General features: G+C 37.9%; 1 protein-coding gene across 3 annotated transcripts in view; it reads right to left on the bottom strand.

Annotated features, from left to right (window-relative positions):
* Nucleotides 1-21,883, bottom strand: part of UNC79 (unc-79 homolog, NALCN channel complex subunit) — a 209,032-nt gene extending 187,149 nt beyond the window's left edge. For 2 of the 3 annotated variants that reach the window (XM_068991237.1, XM_068991239.1), the window contains exons 1-4: nt 21,781-21,883; nt 12,532-12,624; nt 3,465-3,520; nt 2,663-2,792 (exon numbers count right to left, since the gene is read on the bottom strand). In XM_068991237.1, the coding sequence (XP_068847338.1) occupies nt 2,663-2,792; nt 3,465-3,520; nt 12,532-12,624; nt 21,781-21,868 (367 nt within the window). In that variant the 5' untranslated portion in view covers nt 21,869-21,883. The remainder of the gene's footprint in view (nt 1-2,662; nt 2,793-3,464; nt 3,521-12,531; nt 12,625-21,780) is intronic. The other variant, XM_068991238.1, reaches the window with a different exon arrangement.
* Between the last annotated feature and the right edge of the window lie 2,637 nt (nt 21,884-24,520).

The following is a 24,520-nucleotide window of genomic DNA, read 5'->3' as shown; positions in this document are numbered from 1 at the left end:
GTTTAGTGATGTTACTTAAACTCTGTCCCACTTTTGATCTGTAACATTAAAATAAGAAAATATACCTCCCAAGATTTTTGTGAGTATAAATTGAAAAAACTATCTGTAAAACTATTCTGTTCAGCTAAGAGCAGGCTAAAATATTAAATGAAACACTTAGCAGCTAGACCAATGTCTGACAAACAGCCAGCGCCGGATAAATTGCAATACATAGAACAGAATGATTCAACTTTTTCCATGATCTCTTGTTTCCTGCACAGAATGCCATGCTCCACTAGCATGGGAGTTCCAAGACATCTGCTTCCCTGGAAGGAGGGTGGCAGGTAGCAAGCACACAATGGCACATGGCAAGGATGGAAATGTGTGGGGATATGAATACAAGAATGGATTGAAGAATGAATGCTTGTAGATGGAAACATCTTGTTCAGAAATGCCAAGAAAAGATGAAAGAGTCTCTTTGGTCTCAGTAAGCATAGGCTGAGCTATTCCAGGGAGACAGCTTTGGCTGGCCCTTCCAAGAGGGTGTGGTCACGGGGTAAATGGAATTGGCGGTCACTTTGTGGGCTTCTCAGATGCCCTGAACAGGCAAACTCATCATGTGGTTTCTCCATTTAAAACCTGTCCATGGTTTCACTTCGCTGCTAGGATAAAATCCAAACTCCTTCATAGGCCATCAGGCTTTCTGCTTCGCTCCCAGCGAGTCTCCTCCTGTCCCTCCACTGCCTGGCTACATAAGACTTTTTTCAGTTCCTAAATACAACTGTGCTATTTCTGGCCTCCAAGTCTGAATTCATGAAGTTCCTTCTGCTTCAAACTCACATTTTATCCATTCATGATTCACTCCCCTTATGACTCTGTCTATTGTGTGCATAATTTTCAGGTATCAGCCTACATGTGACACACTCCAGAACCTTCCTTGACAATTTAACCTTCTCCAAATTAACCCACCACTGGGGTGAGGTCAGAGGCCCTTCCTGTGTGTTCCCACAGCTCTCTATATTTGCTCTGGTGGCTTAGATGATAAAGAATACGCCTGCAATGTGGGAGACCTGGGTTTGATCCCTGGGTTGGGAAGATCCCCTGGAGGAGGACATGGCAACCCACTCCAGTGTTCTTGCCTGGAGAATCCCCATGGACAGAGAAGCCTGGCGGGCTACAGTCCATGGGGTCACAAAGAGTTGGACACGACTGAGCGACTAAGCACAGCACAGCACTGTGCTTCTTACACTGTAAGGTGGTTTCCTGGTCTTTCCACCACAACTGGAATGCCCAGGCCAATGTTTCAGCCTGTTTTTTAAAATAACTGTACCACCAGTGCCTGGAATAGTGTCTGGTTAGTAGTAGATGCCCCACAAATATTTGCTGAATAAATGAATGAATTTCCATATCTAAACTGCATTAAGCTCCATGAGGTCTGGTTTTGTGTTAATTCTTCTATTGTCAATATATAGTTCCTGCCACATGCTTTCTCTTTCATATAGTATTCTCAAATATTTATCAAATAAATCAGCTTCATTTGATACTAGTTACCTATTCATATATCACATAAATGCTTATTTCTGGGATATACTGAGAACTGATTAGTTTTTCAGTCATTTCACCTTTTATGAGTGTTTCCAAATTCTTGCCTTTACACTCAAATTATCCACTCAGCAACATTTAAACATCCTCTACTATTAATGATATAAGACATAAATAATACCAATTTCCTTTTTTTTTTAATTTCTTACTATCTACCTTCATCATTTCCATTAATACCATTGTTATCACTAAGGCTAATATTTTTTCCAAGTATAGAATAAGCTTACCAAGGACCATCAATATCTCTAACACTTGGCTTTAATCAGAAACATAAAACAGACATCTGTATTAAGTTAAATCCCCTTTGAACCACCTCAAATCACTTTCAGAAAGTTGAGTAATGACACGAAAGAAGTACATTCTTATAACATCAGGATACAGTCACACCATACCTTGAATAAAAGCTATGCCAAAATATTTACTTCTTACATTTTCATAAGACTATGTATACAATTAAATGGGGGTGAGAGGGTAGACAGGGGCATCAGAAATGTTATTAGCCATATACTGCTTCTTTGATTTTATAACATGCAAACATTTATGACACAGGGTCTAGTTTATCTCATTTTTGGTAAATGTATGTCTTTACAATAAACTCAGTGTTTACTTGCTATTTATTAATTATACCAGTATTCACCAGTGGTTGACTCTTCATGTCCAACTAGGCTTTCAGGGTCATTTAATTTTTATTTAGTGCCTAAATTTGTAATGCTGAAAGCACTCCAAGTCTTCTCACTAGAGCAGAATCAGCCGCTAGGGACCCTGCTAAATCTGAGCCAATCTGCAGCATTACTAACTGCTCACACCTTTACGGTGATCAATGTGATTAGCAATGGTAAAACCAGAGGCCAGTGTATAGCAAATGGGGCTGAAACTTAACGCAATTCGCTATGATGTCATAAAAGATTTGAAATTAATTTTAATTAATTTATTTTGATACCACCTAGTTTCAGAAAGGATTTATAAGAATATCTAAGGGTACAGTAAATATAATCTAACAGTATTTAAAAAAATAAGTAAGTGAGCCAAATATGGCACGGGAGAAATAAAGATGGGGCACATAGAGCTCGTCTTCTCTTACCTGTGTACTGCAAGCCCCTGTACTCGCTTATTGCCCCTGGAGGTTTTAAATTGGGCCAGTAATGGAACAGCATTTGCACAGCTGGAGGTTTCACTTGTGAAGGCCCATAGGCTATCACATACAAAAGATCCTAAAGAAAACAAGAAGCATGTTTTCACCAACATCATCAAATAAAAATAAAGGTAGCTCATTCAATATTATCAAAGCAGTGAAAATTCTAGTGGAGGGATTGAGGCAGTTAATTTACCTAGAACTTCATCATCTAGGTGGCCTTTGCAGATTAAGTCACATTAGAATATTCTTTTTATTATTTTCATGGGTATTGTAAATAAGCCAGCCCTGGTAGGGTTCAGATGTACATTATCTTTTAACAAACTATTTGCTATTCAGAATAATAGGGAAGATTCTAGAATGCGTAAAGCCAGTTTGCCAAACACTACATTTTAAAACACATTTCTGTAAAACATATTTTTAAATAATTCACGTCTATTTGAAAGAAGAAAGTTTCCCAAGCAACCTTTCAAATTAAATAAAACTGTCACATAGTACAGTATTTGCTAAATTCCACAGATGAGAGATATCCAATTACTGCTTCTGTCAAGTCACTCTGTTCTTCAAGTCTCATTTCTTCTCTAAATGATAAATAACTAACCAGTAAGGAAAGAATTATAATTTCTACCACACCAAGATAATAAGACATCAATAAATTTGACCTAAACAATAGTTTTAATATGCAAACAACTTTTACTCTATTATATAAATTCAATCTGTGACTATGAGTTTAACGTGGCCCCAAACTTACTTTCCAGACTTCCTGTTTATATTTCATGAGGCATTCCAATAATTGACAATGATACACTGAAAGGAAGAAAATATAATTGGTACATTAAATGTAAATACCAGACAAAAGATCCTGTGTAATAAACTATATTAGTAGGACTCTTCACTCTAGTCATTAAATTAGAAATTGCTTATTTTCATGTATTCATACCTATCAAAAATCATATAAACCTTTGACTTTATCAAGTTTTATTTCAAGATCCCGGAAAAGTATTTTATTTATCTTATTAGCAGAGGAAATATTAAGAAAACTCCCTAGTAACCATACTTTTAATAATATAAACTTATATTAATGTAATCAAGAATGATGCAGAAAACAAAATTGCTTAATCATAGTAAAAGTTCACATTAATTGAGCGTTCATTTTGTGGCAGGTATTGAGCTTAAGAGCTTTAAACATTATGTATTTCATAACCACCACCATTTTGTAGCTAGAGAACTGAAGTTTGGTTTTCTATCTTGCCCAAGTTTGGATAGATAGCAAGGACAGACTGATGGATTAGAAAGGAGGTCTTTAAGCACCAATTCATCTAGTTGAGGAATCCTTAAAAGCTATACAACTGCAAGCTTCTTTGATTTGCCTATGTTTACTTGTGGAAGAAAGATATTTTCACCCTAGTTAGATACATATTTGATATCTTCCCTAACCTATCTTCCAACCTTATCACAGCACTGAAGCTGGTCTCCCTTTAGTCACCGATGACCTCTGAGTCATTCAGCTCCATGGAGACTTTTCAGTCCACCTCTCATTTGACCTTCATCAATATTCAGTACGGCTGAACACCCTCTTTCCTTGACTTTATGACTGACCCTCTCCCATTACCTGTGGCAGGCAGTGCTGTTGCTACTCAACTGTTGTAAGCAACCCTTTCTTCCTTGTTCAGCTCCCAGTACACAGACTGCAAAGCAGGACAATTTGCCAGCTTCTGTTGCAGCTGGGAAGGCCACATGACTCGGTGCTGACCACCAAGACCTAATGGAAGTCTGCTGGGGAGCTTCTGAGACTCATTTTTCCTCTTTGACAAAAGGAAAGAGGCACACCAGGAGACCTTTCTCTAATCATCCTGACTGATACTATTTTTGATAGGATTTGATTGGATATATTTTTGAAACCCATTTTTTAGAAACAGTTGTTTAAGAATATGGGCTTCCCTGGTGGCTTAGTGGAAAAGAATCCTCCTGCAATGCAGGAGACATGGGTTTGATCCTTGTGTCGGGAAGATCTCCTGGAGAAGGAAATGGCAGCCCACTGCAGTATTCTTGCCTGGAGAACTCCATGGACAGAGGAGCCTGGCGGGCTATAGTCCATGGGGTCGTAGAGAGTCAACATGACTTAGTGACTGAGCACGCATGCATGTAAGCATATCATAACTTCCACTGTGGCATATCTTGCAAACACGAGAAGAAATTCAAGAGAAACCCAAAGATGGCATCTCAGACCCCGGATACAGCCATGTCCAAGACTTCCTGTTCAGTATACAACAAACATTTTTATATCTTAAAGCCTCTATTAGTCAGCCAAACAGCTCTCCATCTCCTTGGCAAGCTCCTCCTCTTCCACTGGGCCAGTATCTGCGGGAGTTCCTGAAGGTCTGATCATAAATAAAATCCACTTTTCATTCTATGCTCTCTCATGAGCAATGTCACACTCATACACAGCAATGCCTCAGAAATATTACAAGTTCCATTACAGACCACACTAAATACTACAATAACGTGAATCATAAAAATGTTTTGGTTTCTTCAGGCATATAAAAGTTAAAGTTGCACTATACTATAGTCTATTAAGGGTGCAATAGCATTATATCTAAAAAAAAAATGAACACACCTCAATTGAAAAATATTTCATTGCTAAAAAATGCTAACCATCATTTGACAATGCAGAGATGCTACAAAACTTCACTTCGTAAAAAGACACAAGATCTGTGAAACATGGTAAAAGAAGATATGACTGTACAACTTGACTTACCATCTACATACAACTCAGTGAATAGCATTGAACATGAGGGCTCAAAGTTCATTATTTCTAGCCCAGAATTCTGTACTGGGTTAAAGACTCATAATACAACTTCTTAATTACTATTACCTCTTTTTTTCCTGAAGGAAGCTGATTTGGTTGCATTTTTGTGTTTTGCTGTTGTTCAGTTGCTCAGTCATGGCTGAATCATCATAACCCCAGGGACTGCAGCATGTCAAACTTTCCTGTCCTTCACTATATCCTGGAGTTTGCTCAAACTCATGTTAATTGACTCAGTGATGCCATCCAACCATCTCATCCTCTGTTGCCCACTTCCACTTCTGCCCTCATTCTTTCCCAGCATCAAGGTCTTTTCCAAGGAGTTGGTTCTTTGCATCAGATGGCCAAAGTATTGGAACTTCAACATCAGTCCTTCCAATGGAATTCAGGGTTGATTTTCTTTAGGATTGACTGGTTTGATATCCTTGCTATCCAAGGGACTCTCAAGAGTTTTCTTCAACACCACAGTTCAAAAGCATCGATTATTTGGCACTCAGCCTTCTTTATGGTCCAACTCTTAAATCTGGACATGACTACTGGAAAAACCATAGCTTTGACTAGATGGACCTGTGTCAACAAAGTGATGTCTCTGCTTTTTAATATGCTGTCTAGGTTTGTCATAGCCTTTCTTCCAAGAACAAACATCTTTTGTTCTTGAAACATCTTTCGCAGTGATTTTGGAGTGCAAGAAAATTAAGCCTGTCACTGTTTCCATTTTTTTTCCCATCTATTTTCCAAGAACTCAGGGGACTGGATGCAATGATATTATTTTTTTGAATGTTGAGTTTTAAGGCCGATTTTTCACTCTGCTCTCCAACCTTAATCAACAAGTTCTTCAATTCCTCTTCACTTTCTTCCATAAGGATGGTGTCATCTGCATATCTGAGGTTACTGATATTTCTCCCGATAATCTTAATTCCAGCTTCACCTTCATCCAGTGCAGCATTTCATATGATGTACTCTGCACTCAATATGCCAGTAAGTTTGGAAAACTCAACAGTGGCCACAAGACTGGAAAAGGTCAGTTTTCATTCCAATACCAAAGAAGGGCAGTGCCAAAGAATATTCAAACTACCACACAACTGCACTCAATTCACATGCTAGCAAAGTAATGGCCAAAATCCTCCAAGCAAGGTTTCAACAGAACGTGAACCAAGAACTTCCAAATGTACAAGAAACGGTAGAGAAATCAGAGATCAAATTGCCAACATCCATTGGATCACAGAAAAAGCAAGAGAATTCCAGAAAAGCATCTGCTTCATTGGCTATGCTAAAGCCTTTGACTATGTGGATCACAACAAACTGTGGAAAATTCTTAACAAGACAGGAATACCAGACCACCTTACCTGCCTCCTGAGAAACCTGTATGCAGGTCAAGAAGCAACAGGTAGAACTGGACATGGAACAACAGAGTGGTTCCAAATTGGGAAAGGGGTACGTCAAGGCTGTATATTGTCACCTGCTTATTTAACTTCTATGCAGAGTACATCATCTGAAATGCCAGGCAGGATTAAGCACAAGCTGGAATCAAGATTGCTGGGAGAAATATCAAGAACCTCAGGTATGCAGATGACACCACACTTATGGCAAAAAATGAAGAGGAACTAAAGAGCCTCTTGATGAAAGTGAAAGGAGAGTGGAAAAGCTGACTTAAAACTCAACATTCAAAAAACTAAGATCACGGCATCCAGTCCCATCACTTCAAGTCAAATAGATGGGGAAACAATGAAAACAGTGACAGACTTGGGCTCCAAAACCACTGTAGATGGTGACTGCAGTCATGAAATTAAACTATTTTTAATGAATTTCATGAAATGAAATTTAAAGATACAAGCTCCAAGAGTTGGTGATGGACAGGAAAGCCTGGTGTGCTGCAGTCCATGGGGTCACAAAGAGTCAGACACGACAGAGCGACTGAAATGAACTCCTCTGTCTTTCCTAAATCCAGCTTGTACATTTGGAAGTTCTCAGTTCACACACTGTTGAAGCCTAGCTTGAAGGATTTTCAGCATTACCTTGCTGGTATGTGAAATGAGTGCAACTGTGTAGTAGTTTGAACATTCTTTGGCATTGGAATGAAAACTGACCTTTCCCAGTCCTGTGGTCACTGCTGAGGTTTCCAAATTCACTGGCATATTGAGTGCAACACTTTAGCACCAGCATCCTTTAGGATTTGAAATAGCTCAGAAGGATTTCCATCACCTCCACTCGCTTTCTTCATAGTAATACTTCCTAAGGCCCACTTGAATTCACACTCCAGGATGTCTGGCTCTAGGTGAGTGATCATACCACTGAGGTTATCGAGGTCATTAAGATCTTTCTTGCACAGTTCTTCTGTGTATTCTTGCCACCTCTTCTTAATCTCTTCTGCCTCTGTTAGGTCCATACCACTTCTGTCCTTTATTGTGGCTATTTGCATGAAATTTTCCCTTGGTATCTCTAATTTTCTTGAAGAGATCTTGATGAGATCTCTCCCTATTCTATTGTTTTCCTCTATTTCTTTGCAATGTTCATTTAAGAAGGCTTTTATCTCTCTTTGCTATTCTCTGGAACTCTGCATTCAGGTGGGTATATCTTTCCTTATCTCCTTTGCCTTTCACTTTGCTTCTTTTCTCAACTATTTGTAAGGCCTCCTCAGACAACCATTTTGCCTTTTTGCATTTCTCTTTCTTGGGGATGGTTTTGATCACCACCTCCTGTACAATGTCATGAACCTCCATCCATAGTTCTTTTGGCACTCTGTCTATCAGATCTAAACCCTTGAATCTATTTGTCACTTTCACTGTATAATCATCAGGGATTTGATTTAGGTCATACCTGAATGGTCTAGTGGCTTTCCCTACTTTCTTCAATTTAAGTCTGAATTTTGCAATAAGGAGTTCATGATCTGAGCCACAGTCAGCTCCCAGTCTTGTTTTGGCTGACTGTATAGAGTTTCTCCATCTTCAGCTGCAAAGAATATAATCAATCTGATTTTGGTATTGACCATCTGGTGATGTACATGTGTAGAGTCGTCTCTTGTGTTATTGGAAGAGGGTTTTTGCTATGACCAGTGCATTCTCTTTGTAAAACTCTGTTATCCTTTGCCCTGGTTCATTTTGTACTCCAAGGCCAAACTTGCCTGTTATTCCAGGTATCTTTTGACTTCTTTCTTTTGCATTCCAGTCCCCTATGATGAAAAGGATGTCTTTTTTTGGTGTTAGTTCTACAAAGTCTTGTAGGTCTTCATAGAACCGTTGAACTTCAGCTTCTTCAGCATTAGTGGTTGGGGCAAAGACTTCAACACTGTGATATTGAATGGTTTTCCTTGGAAGTGAACTGAGATCATTCTGTAGTTTTTGAGATTGTACCCAAATACTGCATTTCATACTCTTGTTGACAATGAGGGGTACTCCATTTCTTCTAAGGGATTCTTGCCCACAGTAGTAGATATAATAGCCATCTGAATTAAATTCGCCCATTCCTGTCCACTTTAGTTCATTGATTCCTAAACTGTTGATGTTCACTCTTGCCATCTCCTGTTGACCAATTCCAATTTTTTAGGACATAGAGAATTACTACTGAGGTTATGTGTAGGTTTTTCCCCCAGTGTTATTGAGATATAATTGACATACAACAATGTATTAGTCCACAGTATATCATCTTCTCTCAAATATTTTAAAGACACCTTGAATGTAACATGTCCAAAATAGACCTCACAATCTTCCCTTAGAAGCCTGGCCTTTCTCTTCCAGTGTCTTCTTTCTCAAGGATATCCAATATGTCACCAAACCCTAACAATTTTTACTTCCTGAATAGCTCTCAGATATATCCACTTTTCTTGGCCTCAATAAATCCTGACTTTTACATGTTTAGACAAATGCAATGGCCTCCTCATGGGTCAATCTGCATCCACTCTGGCTCCTTTTATTCCATTCTAAGCTGCAGCTAGCGTGACACATATGTGTGTGCATGCTCAGTCACTCAGTCATGTCTGACTTTGTGTGACCCTATGGACTGTAGCCCACCAGGCACTTCTGCCCATGGGATTCTCCAGACAAGAATACTGGAGTGGGTTGTCATTACCTCCTCCAGGGTATCTTCACAAGCCAGGGATTTAACCGGCATCTCCTGCATTGGCAGGCAGATTATTTACCACTGAGCCACCTGGGAAACCCCAGGGACACACACACTCAGTCTTTCAGTACCTCCCCATTAGACAGGATGAGCACAGGACTCCCAGAGCCCACAACATCCTGCGTGTTCTGACCTGTGGGTGTCTACAGTCTCGTCTCACACCAGGCAGCCCTCACTCTGAGCTCCAGCTACAGTGACCTGTCAGTCCCACCTGCGTGCAAGTTTCCCTTCTGACACATAAGATCCCTCTGCCTGGAAACTTCCACTCCCTGATAGGCCTTGTTAATGCTACTCCTCCATCAGTCCTCAGATCAAAGGTTTTACTCCCAGAAAAGCTTTCCCAAATCTCTTCAAAAAAAGAAAAATCCCCTTTTATAGGGTCTCATCATAGCACAATGTACATCATTCAAAGCACTTGTCACCATCGAAACTGGACACTTGCTTGTGTGATTATTTGGTTAATGTCTTCTCCCTCCACCACATGATAAGCTTCATGAAGAGAGAGGAGGGGTTGCACCTAGCAGACCCTCAGCAACTTTTTGTTGAGTTTATAAGCGGTGCTCTAGATGGGAAATGCGTGGAGCCAGGCCTGTGTCCTCTGCTCTGGGGCACTTTCTCTTCCACAGGGTCTGCTCTTCTCCTTCTGTTTGCTACACAAACCTTGTTCAGAGGAGGCCACTGACCATCCATGAGCAGACCCAGAGAGTCCCTTTATTTAAACTGCCTCCTCTCCCAGAATGGCCCGCTTACCCTGTCAATCAAAATTCTATCCAATTTTAAGACCCATACTTTGATCAAGTGTCGCAAAGCCTTTCCTGATCATTTCAACCCACACAATTCTCTCCTCTGATGAATTAACAGTATCCATATAATTTATTTGTTATTTTTTACATACTACTTTACACTGTAAATTAACCATTTATGTGAATAAGTCTAATCTTCCCAATTAGACATAAGCTCCATAGCAAGCACCATGTCTTACATTTCAGGGTGGTTTTCACAGTGCTGAGCACAGAGCAATGTACACAGGAGTTACGCAGTGAATTCCTGGTACCTGAGCAAGAATTCGGCTCTATTCCTGATATACAATCAGCTACAAGGATCAAGCTTCCACTGGCTATCTCCCCCAATAAAAGTTCAAAGGATAATAATGTCCTACCCACGTGGTCCTACCCAGTGTTCTTGCCTGGAGAATCCAAGGGACGGGGGAGCCTGGTGGGCTGCCGTCTATGGGATCGCACAGAGTCGGACGCGACTGAAGTGACTTAGCACCCACTTGGTCACAGAGAGCCCCCTGGTGGACAGCACCTCACTTCTTCCGTTTCCCCCATCACCAGATTAATTTGCTGTCCCACATATCATTCTTAGTATAGAATAGCTGGCTATACATGTCCCCCCATGAACAGATGAAGACACAGATTTAGAAATAACAGAAGTAACATTATTTGATAGTAGTGGTTTCCCAATGAAACATTCAACTCCAAGAAGACAATGGCAGATTGTAGAGATCCATCTTTCCATTTACTGAGCAGGGTTCATGATGTACCAAGTCACCATGCTTAGGAAGCACTTCACACAGACCTAAGCCATTAAATCCTCACAACAACATCTGAAGTTATTGCAGAAAGAATTATTTCTATTTTAGAAATGAGAAAACTTAGTTTTAGGGAAGTTAAAGAACTTGCTCATGGTTAAGCTAACTGTGCTGAGCTCAGATGTGAACTCACATACCCTTAACCTCAAAGCACATGATTCTACCCGACCTGCTAAACTGCCTCCTAACATGGAAATTAGGACCAAAGCCTGATGTAGAGAGTTTAGTTAACTAACTAGATTCTCAGAGACTTAGATAACTAACTAGATTCATTATATTCTAATAAATATAAATGATATTATGAGGATCCTTTAAGCCAAATAGAGATATGAGATATAACTTCCTCCAAATATATATTTTAATTAAACTCATATAATAATCATAAGGGATTTCATATTTGAAGGATGATATTCCAGATTAAGAAACATTAAGATCTTTTAATGAAAAAAAAAATTGGTTTCCTCATCCTGAGTCAAAAACTCAATTATTACTCATTCTGTAATTAAGTAGAAGGTCAAAAACAGGGCCACCAAATTTGTCTACTTGCCTAATGAAAATAAAAATTGAGATAATGTCTTAGCATGTGACTCCAATAGTCAGCCCCTTTTAGGTTACTTTCCCAAAGTTCATCTGCAGTGACACTGATAAATGGAAATCAAACAAAGTATATCAGATTAAATCTGTTTAACATTACTAGTAATCAAAGAAACACAAACCAAAATGAGATACTGTTTTTTATCTAGTCATCTCTACACAAATGTTATAGCACTCAATAACAGGGTACAGTGTACTTTCATACATAATTAGTGGGAGTATTGAAAATTTTTTCAAGCCCTTCAACCCATTAATCCCTCTTTTATGAACTTACTCTAAGGAAACAGTCACAAATATAATAAAAGATTTATGTGCAAGGATATTCGTGTGGTATTAGAGTAGCAAATTCATAAAATATTCACAGTGGTCATCTTTAGCTGTTAGAATTGCAGGTGACTGTTTTTATTTTTATTATTATTATTTTATTTTTATTTCAATAATTGAATTATTTCTATATACTTATATTCAAGCCAAGTCAGTGTTCTAAAACTGTTCTCAAATATTCTAAAAATATCACTAGCCGATAGGATTACTACTAACATCCAGAGGCAAGTAAAACTTATTTCAATTTTGAAATTTGTTTTCTGACACAACTCCAGTTGTCTATTCACCAAAAGAAAATCTCCTAAGAATTTCTAGTTTGCCTATTTGATACCTTATTCAATTATTGGTCTTGGAATTAATAAATCCATCCAAATTTCCACTTACCTGGGTTGGATGTGTACTGCATTGCAATCATTAGCATGGATGATGCAGAGAGATTAACATGGGCAGGAACGCCTTCTCTCCTTGAGGAACCCACTAAAACCAAAATTATTTTGATTAGACACAATTTATATATATATATTTGTATATTTGTATTTATTTATATATTTTGTTGCTATTTTGCATAGGGCAAGAGAGCTGAAAAGAAACTTGAAAAAAATCAATAGAAGTTTTACATAAATAAAATCACAAATTTTGTCCTGGCACACAAACACTATAATCGTCTTTATCATAGGCATATTTAGTGAGAACCTTCAAGGAGCAGGACTAATGCCAGAATGTAATGTAATAGTTACATCAGAATTTTACTTAGATGTGATCTCTGTTTCCAATATGTTTTTATCTAGGTAGAAAAGAAAGAAAAAATAAAATCCTCCATGTATCCAAATACAACGCATGCTGAAGTTTATCCCAATAAGAAAGTAAAAATAAAAGGTTTTTTAATACAACTTGAATGTATTAAGAGATGCAGATGAAAGAGTCTACTTATAATGGGCACTATATTCACTTAGTAACAAACACAAATTTTAAATCATGCATAATAAAAAACAGTATATTAATTTAAAAATTATTTTCAACTCTCACTTATCATTAAACAATTTTATTCAAACCTTCACATGTAACTTCAGCAGCAGCAGCTTAATCACCATTGCAATCACTCTTTTACTTTTCCAGAGCTTACCATTTTCATATCCACCTGAGTTATTTGAAATAAAGTACTTTTTGAATCTGTGAATAATGCTGTTGCTGGACATTTTATCTTGTCCCACGGTATTCAATCACAAGGTCAGTTGGATTCTTCAAAATTCATCTTATAGCAGTAAAATTGTGAATGCCATGTGATAACCACTTACATATTGCTTTTAAGACATCTTTAAGTGGCCTGTTTACAAAGACATCCAACACTGTTTCAAATCTCTCTTTTTTAATGAGTGTATCAGGTAACCTCTATAAGCATCCAGAACTAGCTCTTTTGGAGATCATTCAAGGTAACATGTTGTCTCCAGTGTACTTCATTATTCTAAACACAGTAACAAAGAGGGCCCACAATAGAGAAACTTTACAAGGACTCAAATAGAAAACAGAATTCCTTTTCTGGGATAACTGCAGAAATAGCAGAAACCTTGCCTTATAGTTGGGCTCCTGTGGCAAATTGTCAGGAAAGCACAAACAGAACAGTAGATAGTGAATAAACACCCTCATAAAGTCAACTCTCAATTTCCAACACATACTGCAGAAGACCACCAACACAGACAACAAGAAAAAAGCAGATAGCCCTAAAATCTGTCTTACTTTAAAACATTAAAGTGTTGGAATAATATCTCACCTACAGCCGAAAAGAATAAAGTAACATAATAAAACACACGTATTAAAGCCCTAAAAGAGGTTTATCATATAATGAAGAAGACAAAAAAAATTTAACATGATTCTTTTTCATTTTACATTTAAAAAGTGAGCACCACAGTGGACACTGTGACCATTACAATAGCTTTACAGAAATACACAAACAAATAAAATGGATCTATAATTAAGTCCCATTTACCTGAGTTGGTTTTTATTAATCACTTACTTCTGGGATGCTGCTAACCCACCAAATCAGTGATAATCAGGAACAAAAATTAGCTTGGTTATACAATGTAAATAAATATTCAGTTCAGTTCAGTTCATTCGCTCAGTCGTGTCTGACTCTTTTATACAAAGATATGAAGATCAGTTCACTGCTCCTAGATGTTAAAGTTGATGAACTAAGTATGATTAATCAAGGAAAAAAAAATCTTTGGGCCAAATTCAGACTTTAGCCAAGGAGCTTGTTCAAATTGGGCTTCCCTGCTCAGACGGTAAAGAATCTGCCTGCAATGCAGGAGACTCAGGATCAATCCCTGAGGGAAGATCCCCTGGAGGAGGGCATGACAACCCACTCCAGTATTCTTGCCTGGAGAATCCCACGGACAGAGGAGCCTGGAGGGCTATAGTCCATAGGGTCACAAAGAGTTGGACATGACTGAACGGCTGATACTAATACTTGTTCAAATTCAGCTTCAGGGGACCCATATCTAGAGAGTCTAACTCATTTGGGAAGCAGGAAAGCTGTGTTTAATAAACACATCAAATGATTCTGACCAAGTGGACCTTGGACCTACATTTGAGAAGTGCTACTAGAGGGATGAGAATAAGAAAGGAAATACTTCCGGGGCAGTTCAGTGGTTAAGACTCTGCCTTCCAATGCAGGGGATGCAGGTTCATTCCTTGGTTGGGGAACTAAGATACCATATGTCGCAGTGTGCAGCCAAAAATTTTTAATAAATAAAACTTGGGGAAAAAAGAAAGGAAATATTTAATAAGGTGTCCAGAAGTGGGAGGAATAATTGCACACCCTTGGGTTCTTTGGTTAAAGGGGAGAAAAGCAAAAGTAAGTGTAGCTTTCAACATAGGCAAGGAAAAATAATTATATGTATACTATATCCATTCCTTTGGGGACAAGTGTTTCATCTTTGTTTAAATTCATTTCAAACTTAAATTAGAAGTGTTTCTTAAAAATGAAAACTACTATTAAGGGAGGCTGAGAATCACTGTGCCTGGAGGCACTGTGGGAGAGATGCCCAAATATCTCGAATGATTTAGGTGAAGTTCATTCGGAGAACAGTCCAAATGGCTTGGTGACTTTTGGATGTCCCTTCTAACCCCTAGAAATCCATGCTCTCCCTCAAGAAAGGTCAGCATCAAAGCCAACAGTGTTCCCCTGACTCAAGCCCTCCGAAACTGACTCCAGCACTTCTTTAAACAGACTGTGCCTTGCAATTTCTTAGTCTTCTAATGGACTGAACAAAGTCACCACAATTCCAATTTAATAAACATGCAGAGGCACACATCATTTCTTGAATCTTGTTAAAAAGGTATGACGCAAACAGACATGCAGCTTGTCCTCATGAGGATGTATAAGGTCAAAGCTACATACAATGGAAGGAACCAGAGAATTAATCAAAATAAGGAAAATTTACATGCAATATTGTGCTCAGGAAATACAATTAAGTCTTAAGACTTATTCCCCTTAAGACCTGATCCTCTTAGCACTACCAAAACAATTACTATATCATCCCCTCCTTCTATGAACAACAACAATTTCTTAATCTGTTCCTGCATTTTATATTTCCTAATACACTATCAGAAATAGTACACTATCAGAAATAGCTTTTATATGATTCTCAGCAAAAAAAAAAGTATAGCGGAAAGCCATTTTATAAAAGAGAAATCAAATTTTGCACAAGAATAACAACCTAATTATTAGGACTACAGCCTAAGTCACTTGACTTCATAACTAATGCTCTAGTCACTTACCCAGTCACACAGTATTGTTTCAGTATCTCCTACATATGAGGCATTATTCTAGACGCTGGGACACAGCTGTGTATAAGACAGGCAAGTCTTTATCTTTATGAAGCCTAAATGCTAGAATTGTGCTGTACAATATAGTAGCCACATGTGGTTAAATTTAAACTAATTAAAAGTAAAGTAGGCATAGTGGTAAGAATCTACCTGCCAACGCAGCGGACATGGGTTTGATCCCTCGTCCGGAAAGATTCCATGTGCTGTGGAAAAACTAAGCCCATGAGCCACAACAACTGAGCCTTTGCTCTGGAGTCCACAAGCCATAACTACTGGGCCCTTGCCCTGCAATAAGAGAAGCCAGCACACCACAGAGAAGAGTAGCCCCCGCTCTTTGCAACTAGAGAAGCCCCACATGCAGCAACAAAGACCCAGCACAGCCATAAACAAAAAATAAATCTTAAAAAGTAGGCTAAATTAAAAATTCAGTTCCTCTGTCTCATTAGATATATTTCAAGTGCTCAGTTCCCACATGTGGCTAGTGGCTAGTCTATTGAATAGCACAGAATTTTATATAACCTTTCCATGACTGCAGACAGTTCTGTTGTTATTCTAGAGGAAACAAATACCTGTGAAGAAATACAAAGCAGGGCAAGGGAATAGGTAGAAAATGATGGAAGGTCCTGTTTGAGCTAGAAGGTAAAGAAGGGCCTCTGGGAAGCCGTAATACTGGAGCTGAGACTTGAAGGGAGTGAGCAAGCAAATCATGTGACCATTTGCAAGAAGGGCTTGTGAGACAGAGGAAAAAAGCCTGGAGCAAAAGCAAAACCTGGAGCCTTTATGAAACTGCAGCAAGGCCAATATGAGCCCAGCAGAGTGAATGCTAGCAGAGGCAAGGGATGAAGTAGTAAGATAAGCTGGTGCCAGAGAGCAAGGCAGAGGTGCTGAATCTGATTTGCTGGAGTGATGTGAAGCTACTAGTTGTTTTCAAGAAGGAAATGACATAATTTGATTTCCATGTTTGGAGGATAGCTCTGGCTTTTTGGTGGAGAGCAGGCTCTGGGAGGGCTAACAGTAGAGGCTGGGAAACTGGCTCAGAAGTTATTGGATGCTGTCTACCTTTTTAAGGGGTACAGGGAAGGGAATCACCTGGGAAGAAAAAAAAACATTCTGATGCCAGTTCTGCTATATGACAGAACCATTTCCTGTGCTGTCTGGATTAGCAAGTGGCCTCTGTTTGTGTAAGCAGAGGTAACTGTGCTCCATGAGACAGGGTTTGAGCATAAGATACCCATGCTGTCAGGTCATATCGGTTCAACAAAAGATACCATGACCCTGAAGTCTATGCAGCATTAAAATATATGCAAAGATTGGTAGATAAATAAAAAGTCATAGAGACAGGATTGCCCATCAACACTGAAGAGGTGTTCTGTCAGGTTCTATGAGATCAAAACCTGGTATAACAGTTACTGTTATTATATGACACACTCTCGGGCAAAGTTCCCAAGCCCCAGCAGGTGGCCCCTTATTTCAAGCAATATTTAAGATGATGAAATTTCAGGTCACCACGTAATTTTGAGCAGAATATTAGAAAGGGTGGCAATGAGATTTGACATGTCTGTCATTTGACTGTGTGTTTTTGGTCTGTTATAAACTGGTATAACATCAGACAACATTCAAAGACCATTATCAAATGTTATGCCAAGGCCTTCACAACAAACACTGTGATGTAGACAGGAAAGTTATGATTATTTGCAAATTTACAGCTACAGAAACTAAAGTTAGATAAGATTGTGAGATCTGCCAACAATCAAAGGACTACAATTCAGTGCTTCTGGATTCCTATTCCAAAATATTTCTCATAATTCAATATTAAAGCTTCTAAAGTATACTATTATATAGAATTGATGCTTTTGAATTTTGGTTGGAGAAGACTCTTGAGAGTTCCTTTAATTGCATAGAGATCAAACCATCAATTCTGAAGGAAATCAACCCTGAATATTCATTGGAAGGACTGATGCTAAAGCTGAAACTCCAATACTTTGGCCACCTGATGTGAAAAGCCAACTCACTAGAAAAGACCTTGAGGCTGGGAAAGATTGAAGGCAAAAGGAGAAGGGATGACAGAAAATGAGATGGTTAGATAGCATCACCAACTCAAAGGACATGAGTTTGAGCAAATTCCGGGAGACAGTAGAGGACAGGGAAGCCTGGCATGCTGCAGTCCAGGGGTCTGCAGTCCATGCTGCTCTGCTGGGGTCACAGAGATTGGGACATGATATAGTGACTGAACAACAAAAAAGTACAGTAATATCTACCTTACAAAAACAGTCATTAGCTAATAAAACATTTTATATATAAAATACTACTTAAATTCATTAATATCTTACATTGGTATTTTACTGTGTTTTTTTCCATTATATTTACTTATTAGTGTTTGAAAGATCATAGAACATAACATGCATCCTGTGTAGTAGCAGTAGAACAAAAAAATGATACAGGGCCAAAGGCTTAGAAACAGATATTCAATTAAATGATACAATTGCTTTTAATTCCATGCAAAGATCTAAATGAACCTTTGTTATCTAAGGATAAGTGACTTTTGAAGAAATTAAAGTTGGAAAAGAAACTAGATGAGACTACAGTTCAGGATACCAAGATACTACTAGAAGGATCTTTCACAGATTTAATTGTTCAGCTTTATTATTCGCTTTAAAATAACGTATGCTACATCAAATAATGTTCATTTGGGACCTCTTTCCCTTTCCTCTGCCAACATCCAAACTTCAGTTTGGTGCACAATCACAGAGCCTTCGTGGAAAAAGAGAGATTTCCATAGTGAAATGCAAATAACTTTCTCAATTCTTAATAATTCCTTTATATTTATATATATGTATATTACACAAAGCCTATTGCACACATATGGAATAAAAACTAGTGTATTGTAATATGTATATAAGATATATAATCTTAATATATATACAATCTTAATATATATAAAATAAAAACAAGTGTATCTTAATATATATAATATATTGTATATATATGTATATACAATATATACAAATGTATACATAAGATATATAATTACCAATATATTTCTTAATATATATACAAGGCATTAACAAAAAAAGGTTATGTCAAAGAAATTTTTATAATAAATTACACTTTGCTTTGCAGCACCTCAAAGGAGTTATTTAAAATAAAAGCACAGTACTTGATTTATTGACAAAAATGGCATAATAGATTTAACTGATATACATATAGGGCTTTTCAACTGAAAGAGCTGCAATACCTCATTAGGTCTGCTTGAGAGTTCAGAGTTTCATCTCCTAAGTCCTTAACGATATCATCATTTAACACCTGAAAAACTGTCTATGTTATTACATTTGACCTTGCAAATACTGTACCAAAGAGGTTAAAGCTTTTTTGTCTTAAAGACTTTATCAAGTACTCAGAAAATACAATGACCTTTATCTCAGGCCTTAAATAAAAATATTCCCATAGAAATTAAATTCTCCCCTCTAGTTCTGGTCAGAAATTTTGAACACGGAAACAACTTCCCAAAATAAAACCAACATGGGTGCAAGCAACAGACGCACATTCTCACATCGATTCAGTTTGACATGATTAATCTGGAGCCCAATTCCCTCCATCTTTGGGTCTGTGTCCTTTTTATCTACTCTGGGAAAAAAAAAGGACAAAAGAAACACCTGACTCATTTAACAGAATTTGGCTTTAAAGGTAAGTACCACAGCTTATTCTCAAAGATTGAAAGATGACAAAGATTGGCTACTGTTGAATCTCAGGAATGGTGACAAGAAATGAACCAGTCAAAACTAAGAGACTAAAAACCAGAGCAACCAAATAAATGAACCCGATCCGCGATTGCATTGAAGGAAGATGTGCCTGTTACATAAAAAAGATTGACGTTATTTAACCTAGAATAATTAAGCTAGAAATAACCTTAGAGATGGAACATTTTTTCTAAACCTCTCCTTCACAGTTAAAGAAAAATAGGGTCCCAGAGACAGAAATGATTTGTCCCTACCCTTTAAATAAATACCAAGCTACTTCACTAACAAGCATTACAATTTTCACACAAATCTTATAAACTCAACTTACTATTTTGTTTCCCTCAGTTGGCAAGGCTCACACATTTAAATAAGTAAGGATTTCAACGTGACTACAGGCTATGTATTAGAGTACATTGCTAACTAATTAGAAACTAATAATCTAGGATGAAGAAACAAGTTGCCAGTTGTCACATGCTCAGTCTCTCCTAAGTATAGCCCCAAGGGCCTGATATATGCAGTACCTCTTCCAAAATTATTATTTCTAAGGAGGAAGGATATAGTGAGTTACGCTCAGAAAGATACAGACCCACCTGCTGTTCTTTTCTTTTTAAAGTCTCTGCTTAAGTTTAACTGTCAACATACTTCTAAAAAAAATACAACTATACAACTCTAAGGCTGTATCCATGAGTACTTGTCAATAGAGTTACACAGAATGAAAAAAGGGAACTAAATTAAATATTCTAAAACAGAATTAAATATTCTATTACTTGAACAGTATAATCAGTCTGCTCATTTTTAATAGCTATATAATTTAGGCAGAAGTCAGACTCTGTTTTAAAATATGAAAATTACAATTCCACAGCTAAAATTAAATTCAAGTGTAAAACAAGCAAATGTGGCTCCAAGATACGTTTGTTTACCAATTGTTATTACAAAGGGGCAACTTTAATACAATCGTTAAGTGCATAACATTAAAACAGTAAAAAACTGATCTCTAGGAATTGAATGTGACCAACACAGGCATTATTATAGAATGAGAGTTGAGAGAAGGAGAGAAGTAAACCAACACTTATTGAACCCTAGGCATTACGCCAGCACCCTACCAATGCTCCAGTCATCTCAATTGTCACATCAACCTTATGAGGCAGTATTATCACTATTCTCACTTTGCAAACAGAAAGGTTAGGTGACTTGCCTAAGCTCATACAGCTAGTTGGTAGCACAGCTGTGATTTGAATCTATATCTGTTTGATTCCTAAACCCATAATCTTTTCAGATTATCTACTGAAACATAGATTGATTAATCACGTATTTCTTTTAAAAAAATACTTTAGAAGGATTTTGATCATAAAAATCACAACCCAACTTCTTTTTTTTTTTCCTCTGTTATCACATCTGGATAACAAGCCCGCAGAAATAAGTTTATAAGAATGAAGCAGAATTCAAATTGAATCCATGTTCATAATAGTACCTGGCACATGAGTCAGAAGCTTTTGCTTTTTTCAAAGTGTTCTCATAAACTTTGACTCACTATGTCATCACAATGCTTTTGTGAGGGAAAGCTGATACTATCATCATCCTGGAGATAAGGTTTAACTATATGAGCTGCCCCATCTCACAGAGCAGATTATGGACAGAAGTGAGACTACAGAATATCTAGATACCCTGACTCTATCCATTGTTCTTCCCAGCACACCCTGCTGCCTTCAGATGCAAAAGATAAGAATTTCTATGTCCCAGACAACATTTTGCTCCATTTTTTTTTCTAAAGTTGGAAAAAATACTCTAATTTATATGTAGGAAATGTAGACGGTGCTTTGACTCGTTCTTTCTTCCTATCCTGTAAGATCAAACTATGTGCATAAAATAATTCTAAGGTATTATTGTCTTTTCATGTCTTTGATGTTCACCATAGTATTCATGCTTAGCGGCTGAATTTTAATCAAAGCACATGTATACAGGAGTGATTATAATCTTGAAAATCTACAAACCTAAAACAGCAAAAGCAATTTCCATTCACACATCATACAACACATAAAAATAATCTAGTATTAGGTAAGACTGAACTTACGTATAGCCATTGGTAGAAAAGATGTGCTAAGATATTCAATAATATCCTTGTGCAGAAACGGAGGAAAGGTAGCTAAGGTTGATATCATCGTGTAGGGCAAAGTACTCAGAATATCATCACTGAGAAAGGGGAGCAAACACGTAGTTGTATAAAAGATCGACTGTCCAAGGTCTACAAAACAAAATCAAGTAATTAGTCATTGAATATCCTGCATTTAACAAAAAAGCTAACTTTAAAGCAACTATCACTCCCTTCTTTTAAGAGTTCTGTATAGCACCTGCACAGTATTTGATGAATGATAGAATTAAAAAATATAAATACAGTTGACTTGTGAACAACACAGGTTTGAACTGTGTTGGGTCCATTTTTGTACATAGATTTTTTTTTTTTTCAAAAATTACAGTATCTGTAGCTCAGACGGTAAAGAATCCACCTGCCATGTAGGAGACTTGGGTTCAAACCCTGGGTTGGGAAGATCCCCTGGAGGAGGGAATGGATACCGACTCCAGTATTCTCGCCTAGAGAATTCCATGAACAGAGGAGCCTGGAGGGCTACAGTTTCATGGGGTCGCAAAGAGTCAGACATAACTGAGCAACTAACACTTTTGACTATTTTTTCATCTTCATTTTACAGATCTTTAAACTAAGTGTAGGAGGAAGTTTGTGGTCAATTAGAGAGCACAACAAATGGAACCCAAAGAACTAGGATTTGAGTCTTGATTCTATCCAAATGGTTTCAGCTCCCTGCCCTTGGGTGAGTCATTTATCAAATCCTTTGTTTTTGAGGCAGAGACAGCAGCAGAAATTCCTGATTTTTTACTGTTTGCGGGGTAAGGGCGAGGGAAGGTGGTCAGTGCCTCTAACTCCTTGAGTTATTCAAAGGTCACCCGTATCTATGACATGAGCTTTTCCTCAACACTTTATCCATCTTCAGACATGTTACTCCCTGATTTCATAAATCAAAAGCACTTTCACATGATAACGAATCCTGATCCCTCCAGCATTCTTACCTCCATTACATTTTATACAAGATAACTGTGGCACAAAGATGTTAAATTATTTTCTCACGGGAAGTTTCAGAAAACTCAAGGGCAAGGCTGGAAATAAAAGCAGGCTATTTCTGCTCCATCAACTGAACAATCTTCCTACATCTGAAGTCTCAGGCAATGAGGTAATTGGCATCTTCCAGCACAGTGGCAGATTCAGCATACACCAACGAAAGGAAGCTGTAAACTAATACTGCACGACCCTATACATTTAGTTATCAAATATCACAGAAGGACGTGCCCCCTAGTAGTAATGTTTCTATCAACATTTGTAAGTGATAGGAACAATACCTACCTCACTACATTAGGATTGTTAGGAGGTTTAAATGAACAAAACATAAGGTACCTAACATAGCACACAATTTGTGCTCCACAAGTATCAGTCATTACTATGAATATGAATATTATTACTATTATTACCTGCACAAGGAGTAAAAATAGAAGACATTCAAAAATCATAACTATTTAGCTTTAGAACGCAAGTAGACCAAACCACATCACACTGAGTATATGAGTATATATTTTCAGACTTCTGCAACTCACGTCATCAGCCAAGTCTTAACAATGAAAACTTTGATCATCTTCATATCCTTTATAAAAGAAATGATTAGATTTGTTTGCCTGGTAGCAGATTGAGCTTCTTAGTGCTATTTTGATTGCTATTTTGATGTTATTTCTGATTATCATTAGAGTTAATTTGCCCCCTGGACTGACAGCAGAGAGGCACACTGCACACTGGGAGGTGAGGGTCAGTCGACCTTGGGCTCAGTCCGATGAAACAGAAAATTCACAAGTGTTTTACTAAGAATTGATTGCAGCTGTGCACCATGGACACCTCAGCTGCATTTTAGTCTAGGTACAGAACACTGGCGCGGAAAGGAGCCTGAAGCTCCCCGGAGTAATTTTCATATGAGGAGGCTGAGGCCTGAAAATGGAAGTGTTTGCCCGAGATCACGTGAGAGTAAGCAGCTGAGCCACAGCAAAAACGCAGTTCTGCTGGGTACACTACACTGCCCCACGCGAGGACACAGCCTCCAGCCCTCAAGGCAAGGGTTCTCCAACTCAGCGCATAGAAAAGTCTCCCAGAGAGACACTTAAAAATTCAGGTCCTCAGGACCCACCCCTCAGCCGTTCTTGTTTAAAAGTTTCAGCTCGGGAGCCAGAATTTTCTGCTTCCAGCTTCCTTGGAAATTCTGATGTTGTTCATATGGACCAAAGCAGTGCTGTACTGTTTTATGAACCTCTAAGGGATAGTCTAGTGAGTTTTTCCTACCTTCTGAGGTCTGTTATGCAGAATAAGAACACAGCCCATAGATAACAGGAAAGAGGAAGATCACAAAATAGCTGTGCATATAAGAGTAAAAATATAAATCATCTTCCCTGAAATTGTCACAATTTACACGTGAATTGCAGTTAGATGGGCTCTAAGATACCAAACAGAATGCTTTTATCTTAATCAAGGAGCCCTAACAAGTGGCCCATCCCAGGGTCAGACAGGCAGTCACAAAGGAAAAGCACTGGCAAGTTCATCACCACAGTAAGCTCCAGCAATATTATATGCAGAGAGACATCACCTTTAAGTTCTCAACTGGGATAGGATCACAACAAAAGCAACTAGGCTTAAAATGGCAGCAAAATTGTACAATAAACAAACTCACAAGTTTCTACATTTTTTTATATTCACTGTAATACAG

The sequence above is a fragment of the Capricornis sumatraensis genome, chromosome 19 (genome assembly GCF_032405125.1).
Source record: "Capricornis sumatraensis isolate serow.1 chromosome 19, serow.2, whole genome shotgun sequence".
Taxonomy (NCBI): domain Eukaryota; kingdom Metazoa; phylum Chordata; class Mammalia; order Artiodactyla; family Bovidae; genus Capricornis; species Capricornis sumatraensis.
This window is presented reverse-complemented; position numbering and strand designations above follow the sequence as displayed.